We start from the raw sequence: 25,048 nt of genomic DNA, 5'->3' as shown, positions 1-25,048 counted from the left end.
TATATATATATATATATATATATATTTTTTTTTTTTTTTTTTTTTTTTTTTTTTTTTTGTCTTTTTCCGTGTCCGGCAACGGATCGCAACCCTCAGTGTCACCCCCGCACCGGACCGGGACCGTCAACGGGATGGCAACCCTCGGTGTTGCTCCCACGCCTCGCTCAGCCAGTGAGCGGGAACCGGTCTGTATGTGGGATCCGAACCCTCGGGCGGGAGCGCCACCGCGCTTCCCAAGCGGCGCACTATCCAGTGCACCACCGGGCCGGCCCTTAAATTATATTTTGTAAAGTTTTAAAATTTTTGCCTCATGTCAGCTCTGAAAATTTATTTGAAAAGCAAAGAGTGGTTGTCAGAACCAAGCCTTACTGAACTCCAAACCAAGAAGTCTCTGGACTTCATTTTTCTTCTGTAAAATGGGAAGCCTGGACATTTCTCAGGATGGAGAAGGATCTGAGGTCCTTTGCAGCTCTCCCAGTCTATGATTATATGTTCAGGCATGCCAGAATTGATGGGAAAAGGAGAATAAAGAACAAAATGACAAAAAGCAGGAGAAAAAAAAAGGAAGAGAAAAATAGTTTTAGATTAGAAGCTGCAAAAGGAGTCAAAACCAAATTAACTATATGTTATAGAAATGATAGTGAAAAGTAGAGCCACTGAAATCTATGGCAGCAAAGAACAAATTTCTAGTAGGAAGTGGGGGAAGAAATAATCAGGAAGCACAGCAGCATAGGGGTAGTTAAGTGTACGCATAAGCAACCTGAACACCTGAAGCCTCTGTATGATATTGCTAACGTAACAATTTTGAATCTTCTAATTAAGTTCTTTTCATTTAAAATTTCAGCCCTTTTCAGAAAGGCTGCTGGTTCTCAAGCTTAGATTACTGCAATTTACCTAATCTGTCTTCCTATCTTGAGTGCTTTTTCCCTGCAATTCATTCTCCTCTGTCATTCTTTTACTGAAGAACCCTCAGACTGACTTACACAAAACTTCTTTTATAACTCTTCTAAAATGTAATAGATACCATTTACTCACAGCATTTTTCTTGATCCTTTTCCTGATTTTTTTTCCCCTTTTAATTTCAGGTCAATACTCATAGTTCTGCAAAACTAAATGAACTACATTTTCTTCAGTTTTCAGCTTGTTTTGTTTTGTTTTGCATTTTATGTTTCATATACCGCAATTCCATTTCTCAGCTCTCTTATCTCTGTTTCAGGGATACGTATTTAACCCTTTTAACTGTGCTTTATGTAACTCCATCTTAGTATTTTAATTAAATGTGCTGTTAAGTAAACTTCTAGCATTCCTATAGCTCTCTTGGAATCAGTGTTCCAGTTTTAGGTATAGAGTCACCTGAATATGTATTAAAATTTTTAATTTTATGTTATAAAGCAAGAGAATTACAAAATATAAATATTTTATTTTCATACTGTAGCATCTTGTATAATCTATTTGTGGCCAATATTATTGATAGGCTTCCTTTTATTGTATTTTAGTTTTATTTTACTACTAGCAATGCTTGAGGAGCAGATAACATTTTGCCTTTTTTCCTTCATAATCTTTGGTTAAGGTTTAATAGTGCTAATTCAGAAAGAATAAGAAAATTTCAGGTAAAAGATAATAATACTCTTCTTATATATTGAGTTACTACTAATTTGGGGGAAATCAAATGAATATGGTATTTTTTCTGCCTTCACAGAGCTTGTGTTTTAACTTGGAAAGAGAAACAAAATAACTATGATGATATGTTATATATTAATTATGAAGTGCGAGGAAGGGATCCACTTGCAGTATCTACCATTTGCCTGGCACTGTGTTAGACTCTTTCACCTTTCCCAACTCTGAATTATAGTAATAAAACTGAGAGTAAGAAAAATATAAGTACCTTGTCCCAGATGCTATTGCCCAGGATAATGTTTCCCAAACTCTCTTTAATAAAGGTCTAGCCTTCTTTTTTTTTTTTTTCAAATTTTTAATCCTTTATAGACTGATTGTTTTGTAAAACACTAATATAAGTAATGAATTACTACAAAAATGAAACTTTAAAAAGACATACAAAAGGGCCAGCCCGGTGGCGCACTGCTACAGTGCGCCGCTTGGGAGCGCAGTGGCGCTCCCGCCGAGGGTTCGGATCCCACATACAGACCGGTTCCCGCTCACTGGCTGAGCGAGGTGCGGGCGCAACACCAAGGGTTGCGATCCCGTTGCCGGTCCCGGTCCGGTACGGGCGCGACACTGAGGGTTGCGGTCCATTGCCGGACACGAAAAAAGACAAAAAGGAAAAAAAAAAAAAAGACATACAAAAGACAAATCTAATTTACTGTAAGTTTTCTAAATAATTTCAATTTCTGTTCTGTCTTGAAACAAACTCGTAAACAGTTTGTAGACCAGCAGTGGTTCTGGACCACATTTTGATTGGCACTGACCTAGATCTAGATCCTGCTTGGATCTCACTATGTGACTCCCTGCTCAAAAAACAGGGCTGCCCAATTACTGGGCCACAAATGCACATGAATAGCTGGCTTGTGAAGGTAGTCTGTTTAAAGGTATACATTTGCACCAGAAGGTTCTGAACTAAACATCGTATTTTAGCCTAGGGAACTATGGTAAAGCATGAGAAATTCCTCTAATTACAGAAGTGTGTGTTCTGTGCATATTCCATACCTTAAGTTTTCATGCTTTCACTATATCCTGAAAGTAACATTTTTAGCAATTACTATAATAATAGATAAATGAGACTTGTGTGGTCTCTATTAGAATACAAATTCCATATGTCTGTATTTACTTCTGTATAATAATTGCCAAGAATGGCATCTTACACCTAATTAGTCAATCAATTGTGAATGAATGCAGCATTCTTGCATGCAGTGTTAGTATAAAGTGGTTAAGAGCACAGGCATTGTGCTAAACCATATTTGGTAAACCAAAAGAAGCAGGGAACCAAAAGATATAATAACTATACGTATATACCAAATTATATATATATATATATATATATATTTGGTAAACCAAAAGAAGCAGGGAAGGGGAAGAGAGAAAAACAAAAACAGATACGACTATTACAAAACAAATAGTAAATTTTAGGCTTAAATCCAGCTATATCAATACATACTGTAAATGTAAACTGACCAGCACTCCAATTTAAAAGTAAAGATTTTCAGATTATATTTTAAAAAGAAAGCCTTAACTGTATGCTGTTTAGAAGAGACACTCTTTAAATAGAAAGACAGAGTTATTTTGAAAACAAAAATATTAAAAAGGACTTTCATTGCAAATACTAAGTAAACAAAATCCCAAATGACTTTATTGATATTAGGTAAAATGGATGTTAAGATGCGTTACTAGGGGTAAAAAGGGACATTTCATAATAATAAAGGGGTCAGTTCATCAAGAAAATATTACAGTTACAAATATCTGTGCCTAATAAGAGTTTCAAACTATACGAAACAATTTACAGGAATAAAAAATATTAAAAATTCATAATTGTAGTTGGAGATTTTAACAACCCCTCTCAGTCATTAATAGAATAAATAGTTTTAAAAAATCAATAAAATTAACTAACATGTAAAAAAAACCCAGCCACATCAAATGTTGTATAGAATGTGAAAAACAAGAGCTTTCAGATGAAAATGTTAGATGTTATAACTGCTTTGGGAAAAGATTTGGCATATTTTTATAAAGTTAAACACACACCTACCCTTTTACCCAGCAGTTACTTTTCTGTTATTTATCTAAGAGAAATGAAAACATATGTCCAGAAAAAAGGCTTGTTCAAGAGTGTTCATAGGAAATTTATTCAAAATAGTCTAAAGCTGGAAACAACCCACATGTCCACCAACAGAGGAATCGATAAACAAATTGTGGTGTTACTCAGATATAAAAAGAAACTGACTGCTGGTATAACGTATAACATGGATAAATCTTGTAGGCATTTTGCTGAGCAAATAAAAAGTCAAAAGAATACAAACTGTATGATTCCCTTCTTATAAAGTACTACAATGACAAATTTTTCTAGTGAAAAAAATTAGAGAATATTTTTGATTTTTTTTTTTCTTTGCGGCAAGGAGAAATTGATGTGGAAAGGAATATAAAGGAACTTGCTGGGGAGCTAGAAAACTTGCATATTGATATGAATATGGTTTAAGATTTATGCATCTCAAGGTATACCAATTTTACTGAAAAAAAATGTTAAATATTGAACTGTTGTTTATAGGTTTGGTTTATCTTGGTGGTGTGGGTTGACAATTCTAAACCTGATTACAAAAATAAACAGATAAATAAATACATAAATAAGTAAAAAATAGGGCTAGTAAGGTAGCTCAGTTAGTTAGAATGGGTTCAATCCCTGTTCCAGCTAGCTGCCAAAAAATAAACAGACAAATAAATAAGAATAAAATAAAATAAAACTGCTTACTAGGATTGAACAAATGAGTTAATATACTGAGGGAAATAGATTTCTCACTTTGGGGGAAGTTACAGTATGTGATGGGAGCTGACTATGTTGTGATGTTGGATTGGAATTGGAGGAATTTATGCTTTTAAATATATATTTTATATATATATAGGTATCATACTATATATTTATACACTTATATGTGTTATATATATGCATACTATATATGTGTGTAAATAGCATATGCATGTGTTTGTATGTATATATAGTGTATGTGTACACACACACACACGCACACACACACAGAAAACATAGTTTCTATATCTCTTTACTGAGAGACCCTAGAAGCAGTGATGCACCAGTAGCAATGAGCATACAATGAGCTGAGCACCTCTAGTGCCTTCTTTGGGGTTTTAAATAACATTCACCTATAAAAGGAGCCAGGACTTTTGTAAAGGGCTGAATTTAGGGCTAGGTCAGGGAAAGCATTAGATGAGGCTGGACCTTCTTCTTGTGCCAGAAAGTAAGGAAATGTTATAATCATGGGAACCAGAAGCCATCTTGGAAGGATTCCCTGAGCATCAAAATAAGAATGATAGTAATGGATGATAACCCATTGAATAAAATAAGAATCTATGTGTTCATACTGATAAATACAAATAAATAAATAAATGAATAAGTGATGGATGAACAGAAAAGGCTCTTAACAGTAGAATTCAGAATAATAAATATAGAAATAGTGATGAAATTAGACAATCATTGGGCTTTAACGATAGTGAATGGAAAGTTTGATGAAGAGCAGGATGTTTACATTAGTCTCTAAGTATCTCCCCTCAAATGGCTTATTAATTTCAAAGGGAATATAGTAAATTTATAACAAAGAACTTATCAAACCTAACACCACCAGTATTGGGACAAACTGACATCATGTGCCTTCTAATAACATGAACTGAGAAAGACAAACATTTCAGTGGTAATCCTGCCAAAAATGCATAACTTGGACCTAATCATGAGGAAACATCAGACAAATTGAAATCGATAGACATTTTTACAACTAGCTGGTATTTTTTTTTTAAATATCAAGGTCAAGAAACACTAACAAAGGCTGTTTCAGATGAAGACTAAAAAGGCATAAATAATGCATGCTCCTTAGATTAGAGCTGGCCCTGGGGGAGAAATAACTACAGACTATATTATTGAGACAATCGACAGAATTTATTGGGACTGTGGATCAGACAGTAGTGTTGTGTAAATGTTCAATTTCCTGATTTTGAAAACCATTCTGTATGAGATTATCCTTGATCTTAGAAAATGCACAATGAAAGGGAAAGGGGACAGTGTGTCTCCAACTTACTATTGAATGGTATAGAAAAAAATATTTTTATAAATATATATACACACATTTATATATATATATAAAGACTGATAAATAAAAATACAGTTGGAGAATCTAAGTAAAATGCATATGGAAATATCTTGTACTATTGTTAAAACTTTTTTGTAAGTTCGATGAAATTATATAAAATAGTTATTTCACAAAACTGTATATATGTACATTTTTTTTCCAAAAGATAATTTACATTGGTTTCTTTTTACCCCAGTAGATTAAATATTAAACAGTTAATGTCCATACCTTGTTTGGAAATATTTTGGCTAATTGGAATGTACATTCCAAATATTATGATTAAAAATAGAGAAGTTAGATTTAAATATTTGTGTATTAAGTTATGATTTTTAGGGTACAAGTTTGTTCTTTTAAAACTTGTTTTATGAAATTTTGGTTGCTTTGAAAAATATAAAAGTATAAAAATGTTGAATAAATCTTTATCAGGAAATACATGTAACTTGTGGTTATAAATATGTCAATATGTAAGTCATTGTGATGATAAATTTAATATGTGTTTTTCAAGAATTTCTCATTATATTATGTCCCAGTTTTCCTGGGAGTTGTATCGAACCCTTGTTTGTATAATATACTTGGGAGAATTGAGAGACTGACAATATAAATGTATTATCTGTGATTTTGCCACCAAGTTAGAGATTATTGACCCCTTTTGTATCAGTAACTACTTTGAAAGTGTTATGAAAGCTATGGATTCTCTTTATGCATATGTATATTGCATTTCTGTGTATAATTTGGGGATTTTTGACAGACACCCTCAACCCTATCACTGACCCTTCCCTGCAACCCTAAGTCAAACTGTGTACTCAAGGTGAATGCACATATTTATTCATTAGCAAAAAAATGTTCTGCTTCAGTTGAGGGTTTTTTATAGTGTGGTTCCAGAATAGCCAGCTTTACAATCATTTGGGGCACTTGATTAAAAAATGCAGATTCCAGAATGTACTGTCCATTTGTTCATTCACCAAATGTTTTTAAAGCTCTATTATGTACCAAGCACTGTTCTAGGCATGAATAACACATCAATAGATAAAATCACCACCCTTATGGGAATCATATTCCAGTGGTGGAGATAGTCAATAAACAAATTAATAAATAAAATGTATAGTATGTCAAATGGTAAGTGTCATGGAGAAATTTAAGTTAGGTATAGTAGGTCAATTTTTAAGTAAGGTGGTCAGGGAAGGCCTTACTAAGAAGGCAACATTTTTGCAAATCCTTGAAAGAGATAAGGGAATGAATGAATTATACAGATGTTCCTGGAAGAGGCAATAAAAAGTGCGAAGATTTTGAGACAATATAGGCTACACATTCATGTTCTAGAAATAGCAAAGAGGGCAGTATGTCTGAATCCAGAGTGAGGAGGAGAGTGATAAGAGATGAGGATGGGGAAGGGGAGTTCAAACAGAATTGATAGGATTTGTCTTATAAAAAGCATTGTTCCTTTCACTTTGATGAACAAGGCTGGAAAAGGAAGACCCTTTAGTACATTGTTAAATAATCAAGGTGAAATGTAATGCTTGCTCAGACCAGAATTTGCAGTACAGGGTGTGATAAGAAGAGGTTAGATTCTGGATATATTTTGAATGCAGAGCTGACAAAATTTAAGAGATTCATTGGTAGTGTGAGAGACATAGAGCATTCAAAAATGACTCCAAGGGTTTGGGCTTTAACAACTCTAAGAATGGAGTTGCCATTTACTGACATGTGGGGGAACAAATTTGGTGGAAGATCAGGAGTTGTTTTTGAACTCTGAGAAGCCTATCAGACATACAGGTGAAACATCTAGTTGGATGTGTAAGTCTTGAGGTTCAAAGAAGTCTAAACAGATATTTAAGTTTGGGAGTTGGCAACATGAGGTGGTATTTAAAGCCATCAGACTGGATGAGACCATCAAAGTAAAGTGTAGAAAGCGACTACAAGGAGTTCGAGAACTGAAGTCTGTGACACTAGCAACCCTGGGATATGAGAAAGGATATATACTTTCATACCTCCATACTGATGAAGGACTGAAGGAGTTCCATCACAGTGAAAAGAAAACTAGGAGGCCTTGATAACTAGGAAACTAAGTGAAAAGGCGGTCAATGCAGGGGAATGATCAACTCTACTTGCTGATAGGGTCAAGGAAGATGACATCTAGTAAGCATTGGATTTAGCATTATTGAAGTAACTGAATCCTTGACAAAAGCAGTTTCAGTGAGTGGCAAGGATTAAAAACAACTAGGATGGGTTCAAGAAAAAATTGAAGAGGAAGGATTGGAAACAACTAATATAAAACCTTTTCTTTCAAGCTGGCTTTTTGCTATGCCACTGGAGAATGATTTATATCAAATTTTCTGTAGTTTCAGCAAGGAATTTATTTTTTTATTACACCGTCATGTGATTCTTATATGCGCTAAGTATGAGAACACCTGCTCCAGCCTGTGGTTAGCATTTCTGACCAGTCATCCTTTGGTGTAGCAAGTGCAAATGGCTTAAAAATTAAGTGAAAATTCTTGTATGCTCCTACTGACTCTAATGGCTGCAATTTGCAGTTGTCAGTGACTCTTCATCAGTCCACTTAACAAAACAGGAACTTAGAGACCAGGGACTAAAGTAAAAGTTCTTTTTGTAATTCCTGTTTCCCAGAAAGGATGTCTAATCAGCCAAAAGATTGACATCTTGAATTTTTCCTCTTAAAATATTGTTTGATAACTACCATCCTTTATTTTACAGAAAATAGCATTAAAAAGTGAATTAGTTTGAGTTACAACTGCCAGAAATTTCTGCTAAAATTACAGGCACCAGGTTGCAGGAGTGGGGGTATGTAGGAAACTAGAATAAAAAATAGTTGTGTTACTTGTATCTGCTTTGGGGAAATTTTTAAAACTATACTAAAATGAACACTTTCAGCTGAGAATATTGTTTTATTAAATTCCATATACTACTGAAGGAACCCAAGGTATTTTAAACATCTCTACACTGTTCATGCTATGAAATCAGGACTAAAAGAACCTTTTAAAGTCATAATACAACTTTCCCACTGAGTCTTTAAATAGGATTAAATTATTTCAGATCGAGGAAAATTGTCCTATTTTTAAAGGTTCCAAAAGAAGGCAATTTAAACTTTTCTAAGCATTTATTCATTTACTTTCAAAATGGTCCTGTTTATATCTATCTACCAAAGTATATCCTGCATTAATACATATTAAGTAGCTGACCTTTCAAAGCCCATTTCCCCGTATGTCATAGTGTGGTAATTGTAGCTTACCAAGGCAGCTAGCTTTACTACTACAGTAGTATGACCTTGGGTAAGACGTTTTACTTTTGTAATGGCATTTCTCATCTCTATATTGATGGGATTGTAGAATCCTGAGAGAAAGATGAGGGCATATTATGGGACTTTAGATAAGACAAGTGTCACGTTTGGGGATGGCAGTTACTGCCTGGCTTTCACATTGCACTCTAAAGCTCATGCCTGACTTGTTCATCCTGTTAACACAGCACTTAACATAGTGCCTGACTTGGGTAAGTAATGTGACTTTTACCTTGCTGGAAATCAGGGAGGTTATAGGAAATAAATATTTGAGCTGAGCCTTGGAAGAAAGTAGATGTTTGGCAGAAAAGGAAACCATAAGGGAGAACAGCATGAGAAAAAACTGCAGGTGAGACAGAATCCCATCTGGATTGAGGGAAACAGTGGGAACTAAGACTGAAATAGTGTCCACAGTGTGGAGGACCTTGAATGCTAGGTTAAACTGTTTTTACATTGAGCCGGTCTTATTATGACTCAGAGCCTTAGTGTGAGTAAAACGTGACCTGCCTAAATTTCAAGGTTATTGTGAAGGACCAAGTAAGAGTAAAACATGTGGAATTGCTTTATAACCTGCGGAGTACTGTAAAGATGTTAGCCCAAGACTTTAATCTTGTCTTGGATTTATCTTACTTACCCAACTAGCCCTTAATGTGTACCTCCTACCTATGACAAAATGATTACTTTCATTCCCCCAGTATTTCCTTTATTTCTGCCCTTCTAACTTTGCTCATACTTTTTCTTCTCCCTGGAATATAGTCTTACCACTTCATCCTACGAGGCCAAACTTAAAGCACCTTTTTCTTTATCAGTTATCGTTTATTTTATCTTTATTCTCTGCACAGTTCCATGTACTTACTACAAGAAAAAAGTTTAATGCTTCATACTAACTGTATTTTCATAGTAATATTCTTTTGTATTTTACTTCTATATCCATAGCAAGATGATTAGCTCCCTAAGGGCAGTATTGACTTATTTCCTGTATTGTTTATTAAAGCTCTTAATTAATAGCAAATATTTATTGAAACTTAAAAAAACTGTTGAGTTTTTAAAAAACTATATCTCAGGTATTCCCCCCAAAAGAAAAGCTGTAAACCACTAAAAATTTAAGATAAGTAATTACCTTTATTAATTTTCATTGCTGGAGTATGTGTTAATGAATATTTAAAAATATCATTTGGCAGATAGTGAATTCAAGTGGACATGCAAACCTAGAGACTTTTAAATCTGATAATAATCCAGCACTTGTAGACCTTTCATTCCAATTCAGGATTTTGAAAAATTAAAAATAATCTGGAAAACTCAGTGCTTTAGCACATGTTCTTTGCTCTCAAAGAATAGAAGGGAAGGAAGAAAAAGGTGAATGAACCATGATGTTGCTGTTTCTGCAGGTTAAAAAGTCAACACAGAAAAGTTCAAATCATTCTATCTAATTATATAATAAATTTAATTTAAGTTCCTATACCCGGTAGTCCATTACACTACCACAGAAATAATAGTTCATTACGGTACTACAGAAATAATAAATGTATATTGAACAGAATAGCTTCTGTCAGAATCAATTAAGCCATCATACATCAGAGACATGTATAATTTGTTGAACAACTACTATCTGCTGTTCACAAAGCCAAGCACTTGGTATGAACAACAGACAGACATAGACCCTGCCTTTAATGAGCTTAAATTCTAGGGTATGTGTGGGTGTATGTTTGGGGAGAAGAGGACACTTTATAAACATACATATAAATATATAGTTATAAATTGTGATAAAAATTGTTAAAGATGTGAGAACATTACTGGGAATCTTATTTCAAATTGAGCAGATCAGGAAACTTTTTGAGGAAGTGACATTTGATCTGACATGTAAGGAGTGAGTTGATAGGGGTGAGTTAGGTGAGAAAAAAAAAAAAAGAGGAAAAGACAGAGAGAACAGGTTGTGTGGGCCTTGGCATGTTTAGGAACAGAAAAGATGCCCCCATAGCTGGAGGTAGTGAGTGAATGAGATAGGGACATTGAGAGTAGGTTAAACAGTCATAAAGCAGGTAGAATAGACTCATAAAAGCCCACCTGGAGCAGACTCTTATAAGAGCCCAAGTCGAGTTTGATTTGTATTTTAAGTGCATTGGGAAGCCACCAAGAAGATTGATGTGAACAGATTTATATTTTATACTCAGTACCACATAAGGAAGATGTGGTATGAGGAAAGGCAAGAATATAAGAGATAGATTAAGGGGGCTGTTGCAGAGAAGATGGAGAGGTGAAAACCAACTCAAGATACATTTCAGAAGCAAAATCAACTGGATTTCTGATGAATTAGATGAAGGAGTCAGGAGAGAGGCAAAGGATAAGATAGGTGCTAACAATCTTACTCCCACATGTATCTGACTGAAGAGAATGAAGTGCCCTGGGGGAGGAGAGGTGGTACAGAAATCAAGAGAACAGTTGTGGACAAATTAATATTAGTTGTATGTGAGGCATCCAAAGTGGAGATGTCAGATAGTCAGTTAGATATTTGTCAGAAGCAAATTCTGGCTAGATACATAAACTAAAGAGTAATAAAGATATCAGTAGTACTTAAAGCCATGGGAATAAGTGAGGAGGGAGGAGAAAATAGGCTATATGACAGGAGTCATGATACTTATAGGAATCTGGTAGGTAGTACAATGAATGAAGACAGGCCACTGTGAAATAATAAATGGCAACTAATATGGTGTGTGAACTAGAGAGATGGAGGGTAGGAGAATCGGGGGGGGGGGAGAGAGAGAATGAACGAATATACACCATCTGAATGAAATTGCCTCTATTCAGCTCAGGTAATTATTACCAAATAAATGTGGACCCCAGTGTTTCCAGATCTTCCATTTTTTTAAAAAGAGAAGTTAAAAGTTTGGATTTCTGTAACTTTCCCAGTATTTAAATATACAAAACAATTGACATATAAAATGCTGTGAGAATCAGCATCAATTGAACCCACTAGTTTGCAGTCTCTGCTAGGACAGGGTACTTAAGATCATTTGGAGGTGGGATAGAGGATTAGTATTCAAAGGCGATAGGAGGGAAAGCAAGAGAATACAGTATAACAAAAACCAGAAATCGAGACTGTTCCACGAAGGTTGGAATGGTTCTGGGTTTAATGTGCTGCTGAGAGGTTTGGTAAGATGATGCTGGGAAGTGTCCTTTGGATTTGCCAGTGTTGAGTAGGCTGTTGGTGATATTAGCAAGAGCAGTTTGTCAAGTGAACTGATGACTAAAGTGAGGACAGGCTTGCATATGTTGGCTCCCTGCCATTAGGAGACATAGGCACATGCATATTCTCTGAATTTTGTGTGACATGGGAATATGAATTAAACTGAAAAGAAATAAAGAGAAAAAATTTCTCCCTACAATGACCTGAATGGTGAGGAAGTGAAGGCTTTAAATGTGGACACTTCTTTTGAAAAACTTGTTTGTGAAGTTGAACAAAATATAGTCATACCTGGAAGAAAATAGTAATCAATGTATGGAACATTTTTTTAAAATGAAATATATGAAAGAACTTCAAAAAGTTCATGGAAAGATTCATATTATCTTTTAATTCTATTTTTTTATGAACTTTTTGAAGTACCCTCAGATGAGAGGCATGTATGATAAGAAAAGGGAAATGAATTATGATACAAATTCAGTAATTTGGAGGTAACTTTTTCTTTAGCTTTTTATGTAGAAGTTATCCATAGTAGCATCAATTACTACTATGGATATAGTGGTATATAAAATATCCAACTAAGTTTCTGGACCATATGCTGTGTTTGTACTTATCAGTGAATTAGTAGATCTTTGCAAAAGACTCTTCTATTTCCAATGCAGCTGTTTTCAACATAGTAAAACCATGTACTCTCTCAAACTCTAATGTTCATGCTGGTCACCTGGGGATCTTGTTACAGTGCAGATTGTGGTTCAGTAGGTCTGGGATGGGCTTGAAGATTCTGCATTTCTAAAAAGCAAGTGATACCAAGGCCACTGGTCCATAGTGTTATGAAGGTCAATTGAAAATGTGAACTAAAAATCACTAGCTCATTTAAAATTCTAACAGATTTTACTCTTGTATTTTTTAAAGCAATTTTTTGACTTCTTTTATAGCATGTGGCATACATTTCAAGGCAGGGAAGAAGATGAGACCATTAGATTTTTCAGTGATATTTTCAGTTCTCCTGAAAACAACAACCCAATGAATGAGGTGTTATTTTCCTCATTTTAGAATTGGGGTGACTGAGGTTTAGAGCTAATAAATAGCGCATGAGATTAAAAGGTCAAGTTTGCCCAGCTATCCATCTAGTGTTTGTTTTAATGGCTGCATCATCTCAGTTTTTCTTTTGTTTTCATAGATCTGTAAAGTTCAGGTTTTTTTCTCTTTAGTGAAAATAGTTCAATCTATTATTATCTTTTGTGTTTAATTTTAGAACTTCATTTAGCCTCGTTCTCCCCTGTGCATAACAGTTGGAAATTTTGCTGGAAGAACACTGTCATATTTCTATTCAGACCTTTTCTGAAATGTGAAACCATAAAGATGTTTTGTGTTTTGAAGAAGACAGCTTTTCATGAAGTCTGTCAAGCCCCAGACAGTTGGTAGAATCCAGAGTTAGGGTGGGGAGATTGCCAGACTCTTTCAGAGCTGTACCATGCAAAAATAAGTTTTATTTCTGATATATAGGTTATCATAAATGCTTATTTTTTACTTCTTCACCATAGTCTAATATTGATATAAAAATACTCTGTTTTAGAACGTGAAACACAGAAAGTATGCAAGATGGAAGGCAACATATATCCATAATTGTTTAAAGAATGGGGAGACTCCTCAAGCAGGCCCTGTTGGAATTGAAGAAGATAATGGTATGTATTTATCTGTTCCAAATGTTTAATAAAATCATAATTGTTTAGTAGATTATTATTCAGAGTTTTCAGAAGGAACAATAGTTTGTTTCCCCTGTAGGTCCAAAATCTGTGAAAATTAAGTGTAAAGTAATAAACTTAGGTACAGTGAGGGGTTAAGACCAAACTGCTGTAATATCTGTCCATGTCAACAAAATGGCTTGACTGTCTCCTATCTCTAATCAGATTTCAATCCCACATAGGAAAGGCAATCCATTTATAATTTATAAAATGTTTCCAAACCACAAAGAATGCTACATTGTTATTGTTTTTTGTATATCTGTTTAAATTGTGTGGGGGTTTTTTTTTGGGGGGGGGTTAGACATAAGAAATACCACATAGTTTAAAAATTAAAGAGTATATAAACAAAGTGAATTTCTCATTTCTTCAATATCCCCCACTTTCACAGATCCTACCGAAACTCAAATAAATTGTAAATATTGATTTTAGGTTTTTTTGTATATCTTTGCAGAGATTACTTTTTATGAGTTTAAAAGAAATATATATTCTCCATTTTTTTACACAATTGTTAATATACATACTGGTCTTCACTTGGCTTTTTTTTTTTTTTTTTTTTCCCCCCTTAATATATACAGGAAAATTTAACCATCACATAGTGAGTTTTACAAAATTTAATCATGAAAAAATGAAAGACTTATTGTTTTACTTGCCCTTTTAGTTAATGTGTGATGGAAAACAAAAGGAAAAACATTTTTTAATTGTTTTATTGATTGGACATGTGGGAAATAGACTTGCAAAGAGAACAATCACTGTTCTCTGAACTGAGAAAATTCCAAATGATCCTTGCATTCCATTATAAAACTTCCAGGCATCTGTGAAGATGGTCATTTAATGCAGGGGCGGTAAGTTTTTTCTTAAAGGATCAGATAGTAAATGTGTTAGGCTTTTGGGCCATGCAAGAGTGTATGTTGCAACTGCTCAACTTTGGTATTGTGCAAAAGTCATAAACAATATGTAAACACATGAGCATGGCTGTGTTTCAGTAAAACTTTATTTACAAAAACAGGCAGCCAGCCCACTAGCCATAGTTGACCAACCTGAATCTAACTCATTTCCTTAGTCTATTGTTATAGTGAATTCTCTTAAAAAATTGCCTAATATGGAGCCAACTTTAGATTGTGTAGTAAACCCCACTTGGTCATTGATAAACTATTTTTTTATTATATTGTTGGATTCAATTTACTACTACTACTACTACTATCATTCACAATCTTGGGATTGATATTCATGTGTAAAATTGGTCTATGGTTTTCATTTTGGGCATTAATGTTAAGCTTACCTTATAAATATCTGAAAGTTTCTAGTCTTTTTCTATACTTTGGAACAATTTAAATAACCTTGGAGTTATCTGTTCTTTAAATGCTTCCTTAGATATCTTTTGTGAAATCAACTAGCCCTGGTATTGGGATGAGCTTTGGCACTATACTTCTACGTAAATCTGTCTCCTTAGATTTTGGGGGGTATGTTTACTCAGTCAGTGCCCAGTACATGACTATGCACAGAATAAATGATATGTTTGTACTTTTAGCCCATTATAGTGATTTTTTTCTGCATATGTGTGCTGCCTCACAAGTTTTCAAATGACAATTAAGTTGCAGTTCTGCATAGGTGGTATGTATAAGGTTTTATAACTATGCACTGACATGACAGCTGTGTTGAGTATTTCCATATATCAGTTAATAATAAGTGGGTGGCAAATACATCCATGAAAAGATGCTAAAAACTTTATCATTAGGGAAAAAGAATTAAAACCACAACAAGATACACTACACAGCTGCTAGAATCTAGGGCTAAAGTTTAACAAGCTGAAAATTTACCAAGAGCTGGCAAAGATATCAAGCAAGTGGAACTCTAATACATTTCTTATGGAAAAGGAAACGGGGATGCAGTTTTGTATAAAACCAAACATATACTTAACATAATACCTAGCAGCCCCACTCCTAGTTATTTATTTACCCAAGAGATATGCAAATGTATGTTCACACAAAGACCAGTACATGAATGTTTACAGCAGCTGTATTTATAATTGCCAAAAACTAGAAATATTCCAGATGCCATCAGTTTGTGAGTGCTCAACAAATTGTGTACCATCCAGGTGGTCCACAATAAATTAAGTAATACTACTCCACAATTAAAGACAATGAATTGCTAATATATACAACAATATGGACTAATCTCAAAACACAAACACAAAAGACTACACATTGTTTGATTGCAGTTATGTAACGTTCTGGAAAATGTAATACTGTAGGGATAAAAATCAAATCATTGAGCACTTGGAGGCAAGGGAAGGAAATTTACTACAAAGGAGCATAGGAAAATTGGGGGGGGGATGTGGGAATATTTCTATATTGTGTCTATGGTGGTGGTTACAATGTGTAAGTTTTTCAAAACTAACCCTAAAAAGCATGAATTTTACTGTATATAAATTATACTTCAGAAATCAACCCAGGTACGTACAGCATACTGATCTTTGACAAAGGTACCAAGAACATACACTGGGGAAAGGACAGACTCTTAAGTAAATGGTGCTGGGAAAACTGGATATCCATATGTAGAAGAATGAAATAGACCCATACCTCTCACCATATACCAAAATCAACTAAAATGGCTTAAAGACTTAAGTGTAAAACCTGAAACTATAAAACTCCTGGAAGAAAACATAGGGGAAACACTTCAGGATGTAGGACTGGGCAAAGACTTTATGAAGAAGATCCCAAAAGCACAAGCAACAAAAGAAAAAGTAAACAAATGGGATTATATCAAATTAAAAAGCTTCTGTACAGCAAAGGAAACAATCATGGGGTGAAAAGACAATCTATAGAACAGGAGAAAATATTTGCAAGCTATATGTCTGACAAGGGATTAATATCCAGAATATACAAGGAACACAAACAACTTCACTGTAAAAATTAAAAATAAAATAATCAATTAAAAATGGGGAAAGGAGCTGAATAGGTATTTTTCAAAGGAAGATACACACATAGCCAGCAGGTACATGAAAAAATGTTCAACATCTCTAATCCTCAGGGAAATGCACATCGAAACCACATTGAGATATCATCTCACCCCCAGTTAGACTGGCTATTATCAGAAAGACTGAGAGTAATAAATGCTAGCAAGGGTATGGAGAAAAGGGAACTCTTCAACAACATTGTTGGGACTGTCAATTAGCACAGCCACTACGGAAAACAGTACGGAGCTTACTCAAACAACTGCAGATAGAACTACCATATGATTCAGCAATCCCACTTCTGGGTATATACCGAAAGGAATGGAAATCATCATGTTGAAGGTATACCTGCACTCCCATGTTCATCACAGCTCTATTTACAATAGCCAAGATATGAAACCAACCTAAATGTCCATCAGTGGATGACAGGATAAGAAAGTGTGGTATATAGACCCAATGGAATATTACTCAGCCATAAAAAAGAATGTATTTTTTTTGTTTGTTTAGATACAAAATTATTTTCTCAACATAGAAATGAAGGAAAACATCACATATCAAATTTTGAGTTAGAAGGAACAAATTTAACACTCAAAGATTTACATCCTTAATGCAAAAAGAACTCTTAAAAATGAATTAGAAAAATCTAAGCAGAAATTTGGTGAAGGACATGAGCAGATAAGTCACACATCCCAAAGAAACACACATGGCTAATAAGTACATTCTAAGATGTTGTGGAGTTGCAGGGGGGAGCTGGTGCCCACGGCCCCTGTCTCAGAACCGTGGGCAACTGACTTCATTGCTTACCTGGTTGTGGTGGGCCCCCAAAAGTCTTAATGCATTCCAATGTCAACTCTAAAGACCAAATTCTCATCTATATATCATCTAAATCAGATCAGATAACGGGTGAGATTTGAGGTTTGAGGTAAGATTTATTCTAAGGCAAAATTCCTCTCCAGCTATGAACCTGTGAATGCAGGCAAGCTATGTGCTTCCAAAGTATGGTGTGAGACAGGCGTAGGGTAGACATTTCCACTCCAAAAGGGAGAAATAAGAAAGAAGAAATGGGTGACAGGTCCCAAGCAAGTCCAAAACCTTGCAAGGCAAATTCCATTAGAGTTTAAGGCGTGAGAATAATCTTTGATTCATGTTCTGCCCTCTGGACCCCCTGGGGTAGTGGTAACACTCCTGTGGTTCTGCCCAGTAGGGGTCATGCCCCCAAAGCTCCAGGCCAGAGAGCCTTGCCTCTGCAGCTCTTGTAAGAGTTAGTTTAAAAGCACAACAAGATATAATACTACATTGAGAAAAAAACAAACAACTCAAGATTTTAAAGAAGACTTTTCTCATACACATTCAGATTTAATGACATCCTCTTACAGAGGCATAAACTGTTTTTGAGGAGATATGATTGTTAAATGTTATGACATTAACTCTTACAAGGTATTATAGGTGTAAAAGGTAGTATGTTTAACAAAGATCTAATTATCTATTGTTCTAGACTTGAATTTCTAGTAAAACCAGTAGAATGTAATAGATTCTGTACCTTAGTTAATTTAGTTAAGAACAAAAGAGCAATATACTTATTTTTTAAAACAGTATAATGTGTATTAAGTACTAGCTGTATACCACAGCATGATGACATTGGAATAGACATTGTATAGAACTCATGATATAAAAAATAAAAATAGATCATTAAATAACTGCTTTTATATTATTTTGATACAATGTCAGTTTTCTGAAAAGCTGTCATAAATAGTATAAGGAATTTCCATATCCTTTCACCCAGATTCAACATTCATTCATTCATTCTCTGTCCCTCTTTCTCATTTCTCCTCTCCTCCTCTCTTTTCCTCACCTCTCCCATCCCCCCTCCACAGGAAAGGAAACAAAGGAGATCAAGTTATGTTTTAAAATCATATAATGTATGTAATTTTATGTAATCTAGTGTTAATGTTATAATCTAGTGTTAGTTAGATATTTGGCAATATCTCCTCAGAAATGGCTGTGGCTTCAGAAGAGGATATCATTTTATATATATGATATTTTTTTAAGTATTTAAAAATATATTGTAGACATGCTTTTTTACTAAGTACTTCAGTATATATTTCCTAAGAAGAAAGACATTCTTTTACTACAGTATACTTATCAAAATCAGGAACTATAGTATTTATTCCCTGCTAGCATCTAATTTCTATTCGTATTCAAATTTGATCACTTGACTCAAAGACCTTTGTAGCTCTTTTTTCCTCCTTTAAGATAGTCAGGGGTCACACACTGCATCTAGTTGTCATGTCTCTTTAATCCTTTTAATCTGGAATGGATCCTCAACCTTCCTAGTGTTTCTTGGCCTTGATGTTTTCGGAGACTACAGGCCAATTAATTGCAGACTGTCTCTCAGTTTGGGCCTGTCTGGTGTTGCCTCATAATTAAACTAAGGTTATGTACTTTTGCAAGATTAACCCAGAATGACATTGTGTCCTCTCTACCTCACATTGAAAGCGTATGATGTTGGTGAAACATAAGTTATGTTAACTGGTTACTTGGATAGTGTGGTGCCCTCTGCTTTATTTTCAAATATTTTTATATCTTTTTTAATGGGCTTTTTGTCTTTTTATAAATTATGAATTATAAATAGTCATTTGTCAAATACATGTTTTGCAAATGTCTTTCAGTCTATCACTTGTCTGCATGTTTTCTTTTTTTTTGTTTTTTATTGATTATGACTGTTCATGGGGTACAAAGCTGACTATCACCACTCGTGCCTGAGATGTGATGTCCAGATCCATACTGGAAGCATGCCCATATGTTTCCTTAACTGTCTTTTGATTGCCAAAAGTCTTTAATCTTGATGAAGTATAATTTATAATTTTTAAATCATATGGCTATTTTTTGTGTCCTAAAAAATCTTTTACCTACCTCTACCTCAAAAATACTCTCTATTTTTTTAATCTAGAGGATTTAGTTTGAGCTTTTACTATTAGTATTGAGATATATCTTGGATTTTGTGTGTGTGTGGTGTGAGGTAAGGATTCAGGTTCCCCCAATCCCTGCCCACATAATGATGTCCTATTATTCCAGCACCATTTGTTACAAACTTTCATTGTATGACATTGTATACAAACTTTTTTCATTGAATTCCTTTGGTACCTTTGCCAAAAATTCATTAAACCATGTAAATATGTAAATGTGATTATATTTGTGGACTGTATTCAGTTACATTGATATATTTTTCTGGCCTATGTCAGTACCATGCTCCTTGCTGCCTTTTTATAGTAAATCTCAAGTAAGATGGTGTAAGTCCTCTAACTCTTCTCTTCATTTTCAAGATTATCTTAGCTAATTTGTGTCCTTTGAGTTTCCACATAAATTTTAGAATCATGTTTTTTATTTTTTTGTTGTTCTTGTTTTTTTTAAAAAAAGCTATTGGGATTATCATTGGTATTGCATTCAATTTATAGATCAATTTAGGGAGAATTGATACCTTAACAATACTGAGTCTTTTGATATGTGAACATAGTATATCTTTCCATTTATTTAAACCTTCTTTAATTTCATTCAGCAGTATTTTATATTTTTCAGAGCAGAGATTTTGTACCTCTTTTGGTAAATTTATTTCCAGGTATTTTATGTGTTTTCACTCTTTTGTCAGTGCAATTATTTTCTTAATTTAGTTTTCCAGTTCTTTACTTCTGATGAATTACAATTGATTTTTGTATACTGATCTTGTATCTTGCAACCTTGCTAAACTTATCTATTAGTTCTAGTAGTTACTTTGTAAATTTCTTGGGAGTTTCTAAGTAGGTAATCCTGCCATCTGCAAGGAGAGCTAGTTTTACTTCTTCCTTTCCAATCTTTGTGCCATTTCTTTCTTTTTCTTGCTTATTGCATCTAGGGTAATAAATATATCCATTGTTTTGTTTTATTTTTTCCCCTGTGTGATACTGAGGACTTCCCTTTAATTTCCTAGGGTGCTGAGAACTTCTGTCATAAGTGGATGTTGAATTTTGTCAAGTATTTTTTATGCATTTATTGAAATTATCATATGGTTTTTCTTTATTCTGTTAATATGAGTTACACTGATTGATTTTCATGTTGAACCCACTTTGTACTCCATAGTAAACCTCAATTAGTAATAATGAGGCATATATTGTTTGATTTGATTTGGATCTAATATTAGATTTGATTTGATTCTAATATTAAGCATTTGTGTGTCTATGTGCAAGTCTTTGTGAGATTTTGGTATCAGGGTTACATTGGCCTTATAAAACAAGTTTAAAGTGATCCCTCCTTCTATTTTCTGAAAGTGTTTGCATAGATAGGAATTGTTTCTTGCTTAAATGTTTGATAGATTTCACCACTTAATCCATCTAGGCCATGCATTTCCTTTGTAGGGAGGTTTTTTTTTTTTAACAATTCAGTTTCTTCTACAGATATAGGGCTAATCAGATCACGTCTTCTAATATAAGCATTTAAATCTATCGATTTTCCTCTAAGCACTGGTTTAGCAACATCCCATTAATTTTGGTGTTATTGAATTCAACATATTTCTAATTTCCTTTGTGATTTCTTCTTTGAGTAATGGACTATTTAGAAGGATGTTGTTTGGGCCGGCCCGGTGGCGCACTGGATAGTGCGCCGCTTGGGAAGCGCGGCGGCGCTCCCGTCCGAGGGTTCGGATCCCACATACAGACCGGCTCCCGCTCACTGGCTGAGCGAGGCGCGGGAGCAACGCCGAGGCTTGCGATCCCGTTGCCGGTCCCCGGTCCGGTACGGGGGCAACACTGAGGGTTGCGATCCGTTGCCGGACACGGAAAAAAAGGACAAAAGACAAAAAAAAAAAAAAAAGAAGGATGTTGTTTAATTTTAAAATATTTGGGGTGTTTTTAGATATTGTTATTGATTTCTAATTCAGTTCCATTTTGGTTAGAGAACATACTTTGCAAGAAGTTTACCAAGATTTGTTTCATGGCCCTGCATATGTTCTGTCTAAAGCTCAATGTGCAACTGAAAAGAATATATTCTGCAGTTATTTGGGTATGGTGTTCCGTGAATGTGAAACACAAATGGGTATTAAAATCTCCATCTAGGTCTGTCAGTTTTTGTTTAGTTTGAAGCTCTGTTATTTTAGTAGGCACATGTACCTTTATAATTGTTTAATTTTTTTTAGGAACTAACTCTTTTATTATTGTGAAACTTCCCACTGTATCTCACTATTCCTTGTCATGAATTCTGTTTTGCCCGATTTTAAAGTTAGCTACCCCAGCTTTCATTTGCTTGTTGTTAACGCAACCTTTTTATCATTACGAAATGTTCCACTCTATTTCTGCTAATATTCCTTGTCGTTAATTCTGTTTTGTCTGTTATTAAAATTAATCATTTCAACTTTTGTCTTACTGGAATTTATCTAGTATATGTATTTTCATCCTTTTAGTTTAAACATATCTGAGTTTTTGTATTTAAAGTGACTCTGGTAAAAAGCAATAGTTTGTTTTTTTTTTATTCAGTCTCTCAGCACCTGCCTTGGAAATAGGTTTCAGTCCATTTACATTTAATGTAATTGCTGTAGCTAGATTCAAGCCTACTATTTTGTCATTTGTTTTCTATTAGTCCCATCTGTTTTTATTCCCTTCTTATAGTTTTCTTTTCTCTGGTGAGTTTTTTATCTTTCCTCCATTATGGCCATATTTTTCTTTATGGCTTTGAACATATTTATAGTACCTGCTTTAAAGGTTTTTTTTTTTTTTTCCCCCTACTTATTTCAATATCTAGGTCATTTTAAGTTCTTTTTCTATAGACTATTTTTCTCTTTACTCTGGCCACATTTTTCTCCCCTGGTCCCCCTCCCCCCCATATTTCTGATGATTTTTTTATTACTGATAATATATTGTAGCTCCTCTGCATCCTGCTATTTTTCTCTGCAAAGTTTTGACTCTTTTTCTGGCAGGCAGTTAACTTATCTGATCTCAAACTTTGTACCTCTTTATTTCAGCTTTAAATTTTTTCTTTTTCCAGGGCTGCCTGGAGTCTTCCCTGAGTGTGTATGCATAATTCATGGGCATGCATGTATTTAGTTGGGGTTTGTACACACATTTCAAGACTCACTTCTTGACAGCTCTTTCTTTTGTTTTGCACAATCTGAGTACGCTCAGCAGGAAAAAAACGCATAAAATCAAACCTTACCTAGTGAGATTTTCTCTCCCAGGGTTCATCTTCACTTTAGTACCAGCTATTGGTCACTGTCTAGTGCCTTTTCATGGTGGATTTGTTTTTCCTTCTCAGAATGTATAAATGTATTAGAATTCTCTAATATAGGCAGAAATGATTCAGTGTATATAAAGTATAAATACGTCCACAAGTTTACTTAGTAAATTGCCTGTCTGAAAGTGGTAGGTAAATTTGACTTTTTTGTTTATTTAAAATTATCTACATTGAATATGTGATATGTTTATAATCAGACAAAAAAGTTATTTAAAAATTTGATAGAAAACACTAAAATCTATTTTGTTTCAAAAATCTATAGCTCTAGCTTGCTTTTCTATTATTTTAAGTTACTGTGATTCCCAAAAGTGGCTAATTATGATTTAATTTAATTTTCTCAGGTAGTTTTTAAATTTAGCTAATGATAATATAGTATATTTAAAAGTCTACATTTCAAAACTTATCAAAACAAAGTATCTTATCACTCCTTTCTGTATAGATACAAAAACTACTCAGCATTTATATTTTTAAATACCTAATTTAACATTGTATGTATATTATATAATAGATGTTGAAGAAAATGAAGATGCTGGAGCAGCCTCTCTGCCCATACACCCACCTCAGCCATCATCATCATCTTCAACTTATGATCCAAGCAACATGCCATCAAGCAGCTATACTGGAATACAGATTCCTCCAGGTGCACACGCTCCCGCTAACACACCAGCAGAAGTGCCTCACAGCCCAGGTAGGAAACTAAAACTTAACACTTTTTGATTTCTCTTTTCATAAATAAGAACTGCACTTTTTATCATATGAGTATTTGTGCCTCATAATGATAGTCATGAAGTATGATAAGGTCTTTAAATTCCATTTGAACCCACCAGAAAACATTAAATTATTTTCACTGAAGTTTTAATATTAGTTGTATTCTAGTTTTTTAAGAAGTGACAAGTACTTATGTGTATCGATTAATTACTATTAACTTTATATTTTATTATTATAACTAGTTTTTATGTTTTTCATAAGTGTTGCTGTTTCCCTTCCCTTTCTTTCCCCTTTACTGTTGCTTAAGAATAGCACTGAGACAAGTGTGGTTTATTATTGGATGTCAGTCAGGATCCCACTGTGATAGCAAGATTAGATTTTTCTTGCTTCATTCCCCTAGGACTCTGCCTCTGCCCTCCACATGGGTATTATTGATGATGGGGTACAGGCTTTGAGGTATACAATCTCAGTGGCAGTGGACTCTCAGGTAAAAGAGAGAGTTCAGGTTATTTTTTTTTTAATATTACAAGTGTGTGACTTAAAAAAATGGGGAAGAGATATCTACTATCTTTGAATAAATCAGTAGTATATGTGCATGTCTTCACAGAAAAAGATCTGACAAAACAATCTCCAGTAGTCAGTCTGTCAGTAAAGGGACTTTCACAAAGTTGCAGATAGTCTTCCGTTTACTTGTATTGTTGACATCACTGTTGCTTCCAAGTAGAAGGCCATTTACAACCATTATTTAAATCTTACATTTAATTTATTTTAATTTTTTTTAAGAATTGTTCTTAAAATTTTGCTCTTATCTCAGCATAAGGGTGCCCTATGGTAAAAAAAAAAAACTATACAAATATTTTAAAATAAATTAAGGAAATAAGAGTCATCCTTTGAGCCATGATTTCTACTGCTTCTATTATATAACACACCATTACTTCATTGGCTATCAGTTGTCAGCCTCATTTTACCCAAGCCATTTAGGTTATTTTTCATAAGTTGAATAACATTTAAAAGTTTTCTATTTTGACCATTGTAGGAGCAGTTATGATTAGTCTTTTTCTTCCTATTTTAAAACTTTCAACTTTATATTATCTGCAGATATTGCTAATATTTTGTCTT

At 34.2% G+C, this 25,048-nt stretch overlaps 1 protein-coding gene across 1 annotated transcript in view; it reads left to right on the top strand.

Annotated features, from left to right (window-relative positions):
• Nucleotides 1–25,048, top strand: part of VTA1 (vesicle (multivesicular body) trafficking 1) — a 76,257-nt gene that overhangs the window by 32,403 nt on the left and 18,806 nt on the right. Inside the window, exons 5-6 of the mRNA XM_008566245.1 lie at nucleotides 13,845–13,953; nucleotides 23,730–23,909. Coding sequence (XP_008564467.1) covers nucleotides 13,845–13,953; nucleotides 23,730–23,909 — 289 coding nt within the window. The remainder of the gene's footprint in view (nucleotides 1–13,844; nucleotides 13,954–23,729; nucleotides 23,910–25,048) is intronic.

Source organism: Galeopterus variegatus, unplaced genomic scaffold (assembly GCF_000696425.1).
Source record: "Galeopterus variegatus unplaced genomic scaffold, G_variegatus-3.0.2 Scaffold230, whole genome shotgun sequence".
Classification (NCBI taxonomy): domain Eukaryota; kingdom Metazoa; phylum Chordata; class Mammalia; order Dermoptera; family Cynocephalidae; genus Galeopterus; species Galeopterus variegatus.
The sequence above is the reverse complement of the archived record's forward strand: the minus strand, read 5'-3'. Positions and strand labels throughout refer to the sequence as shown.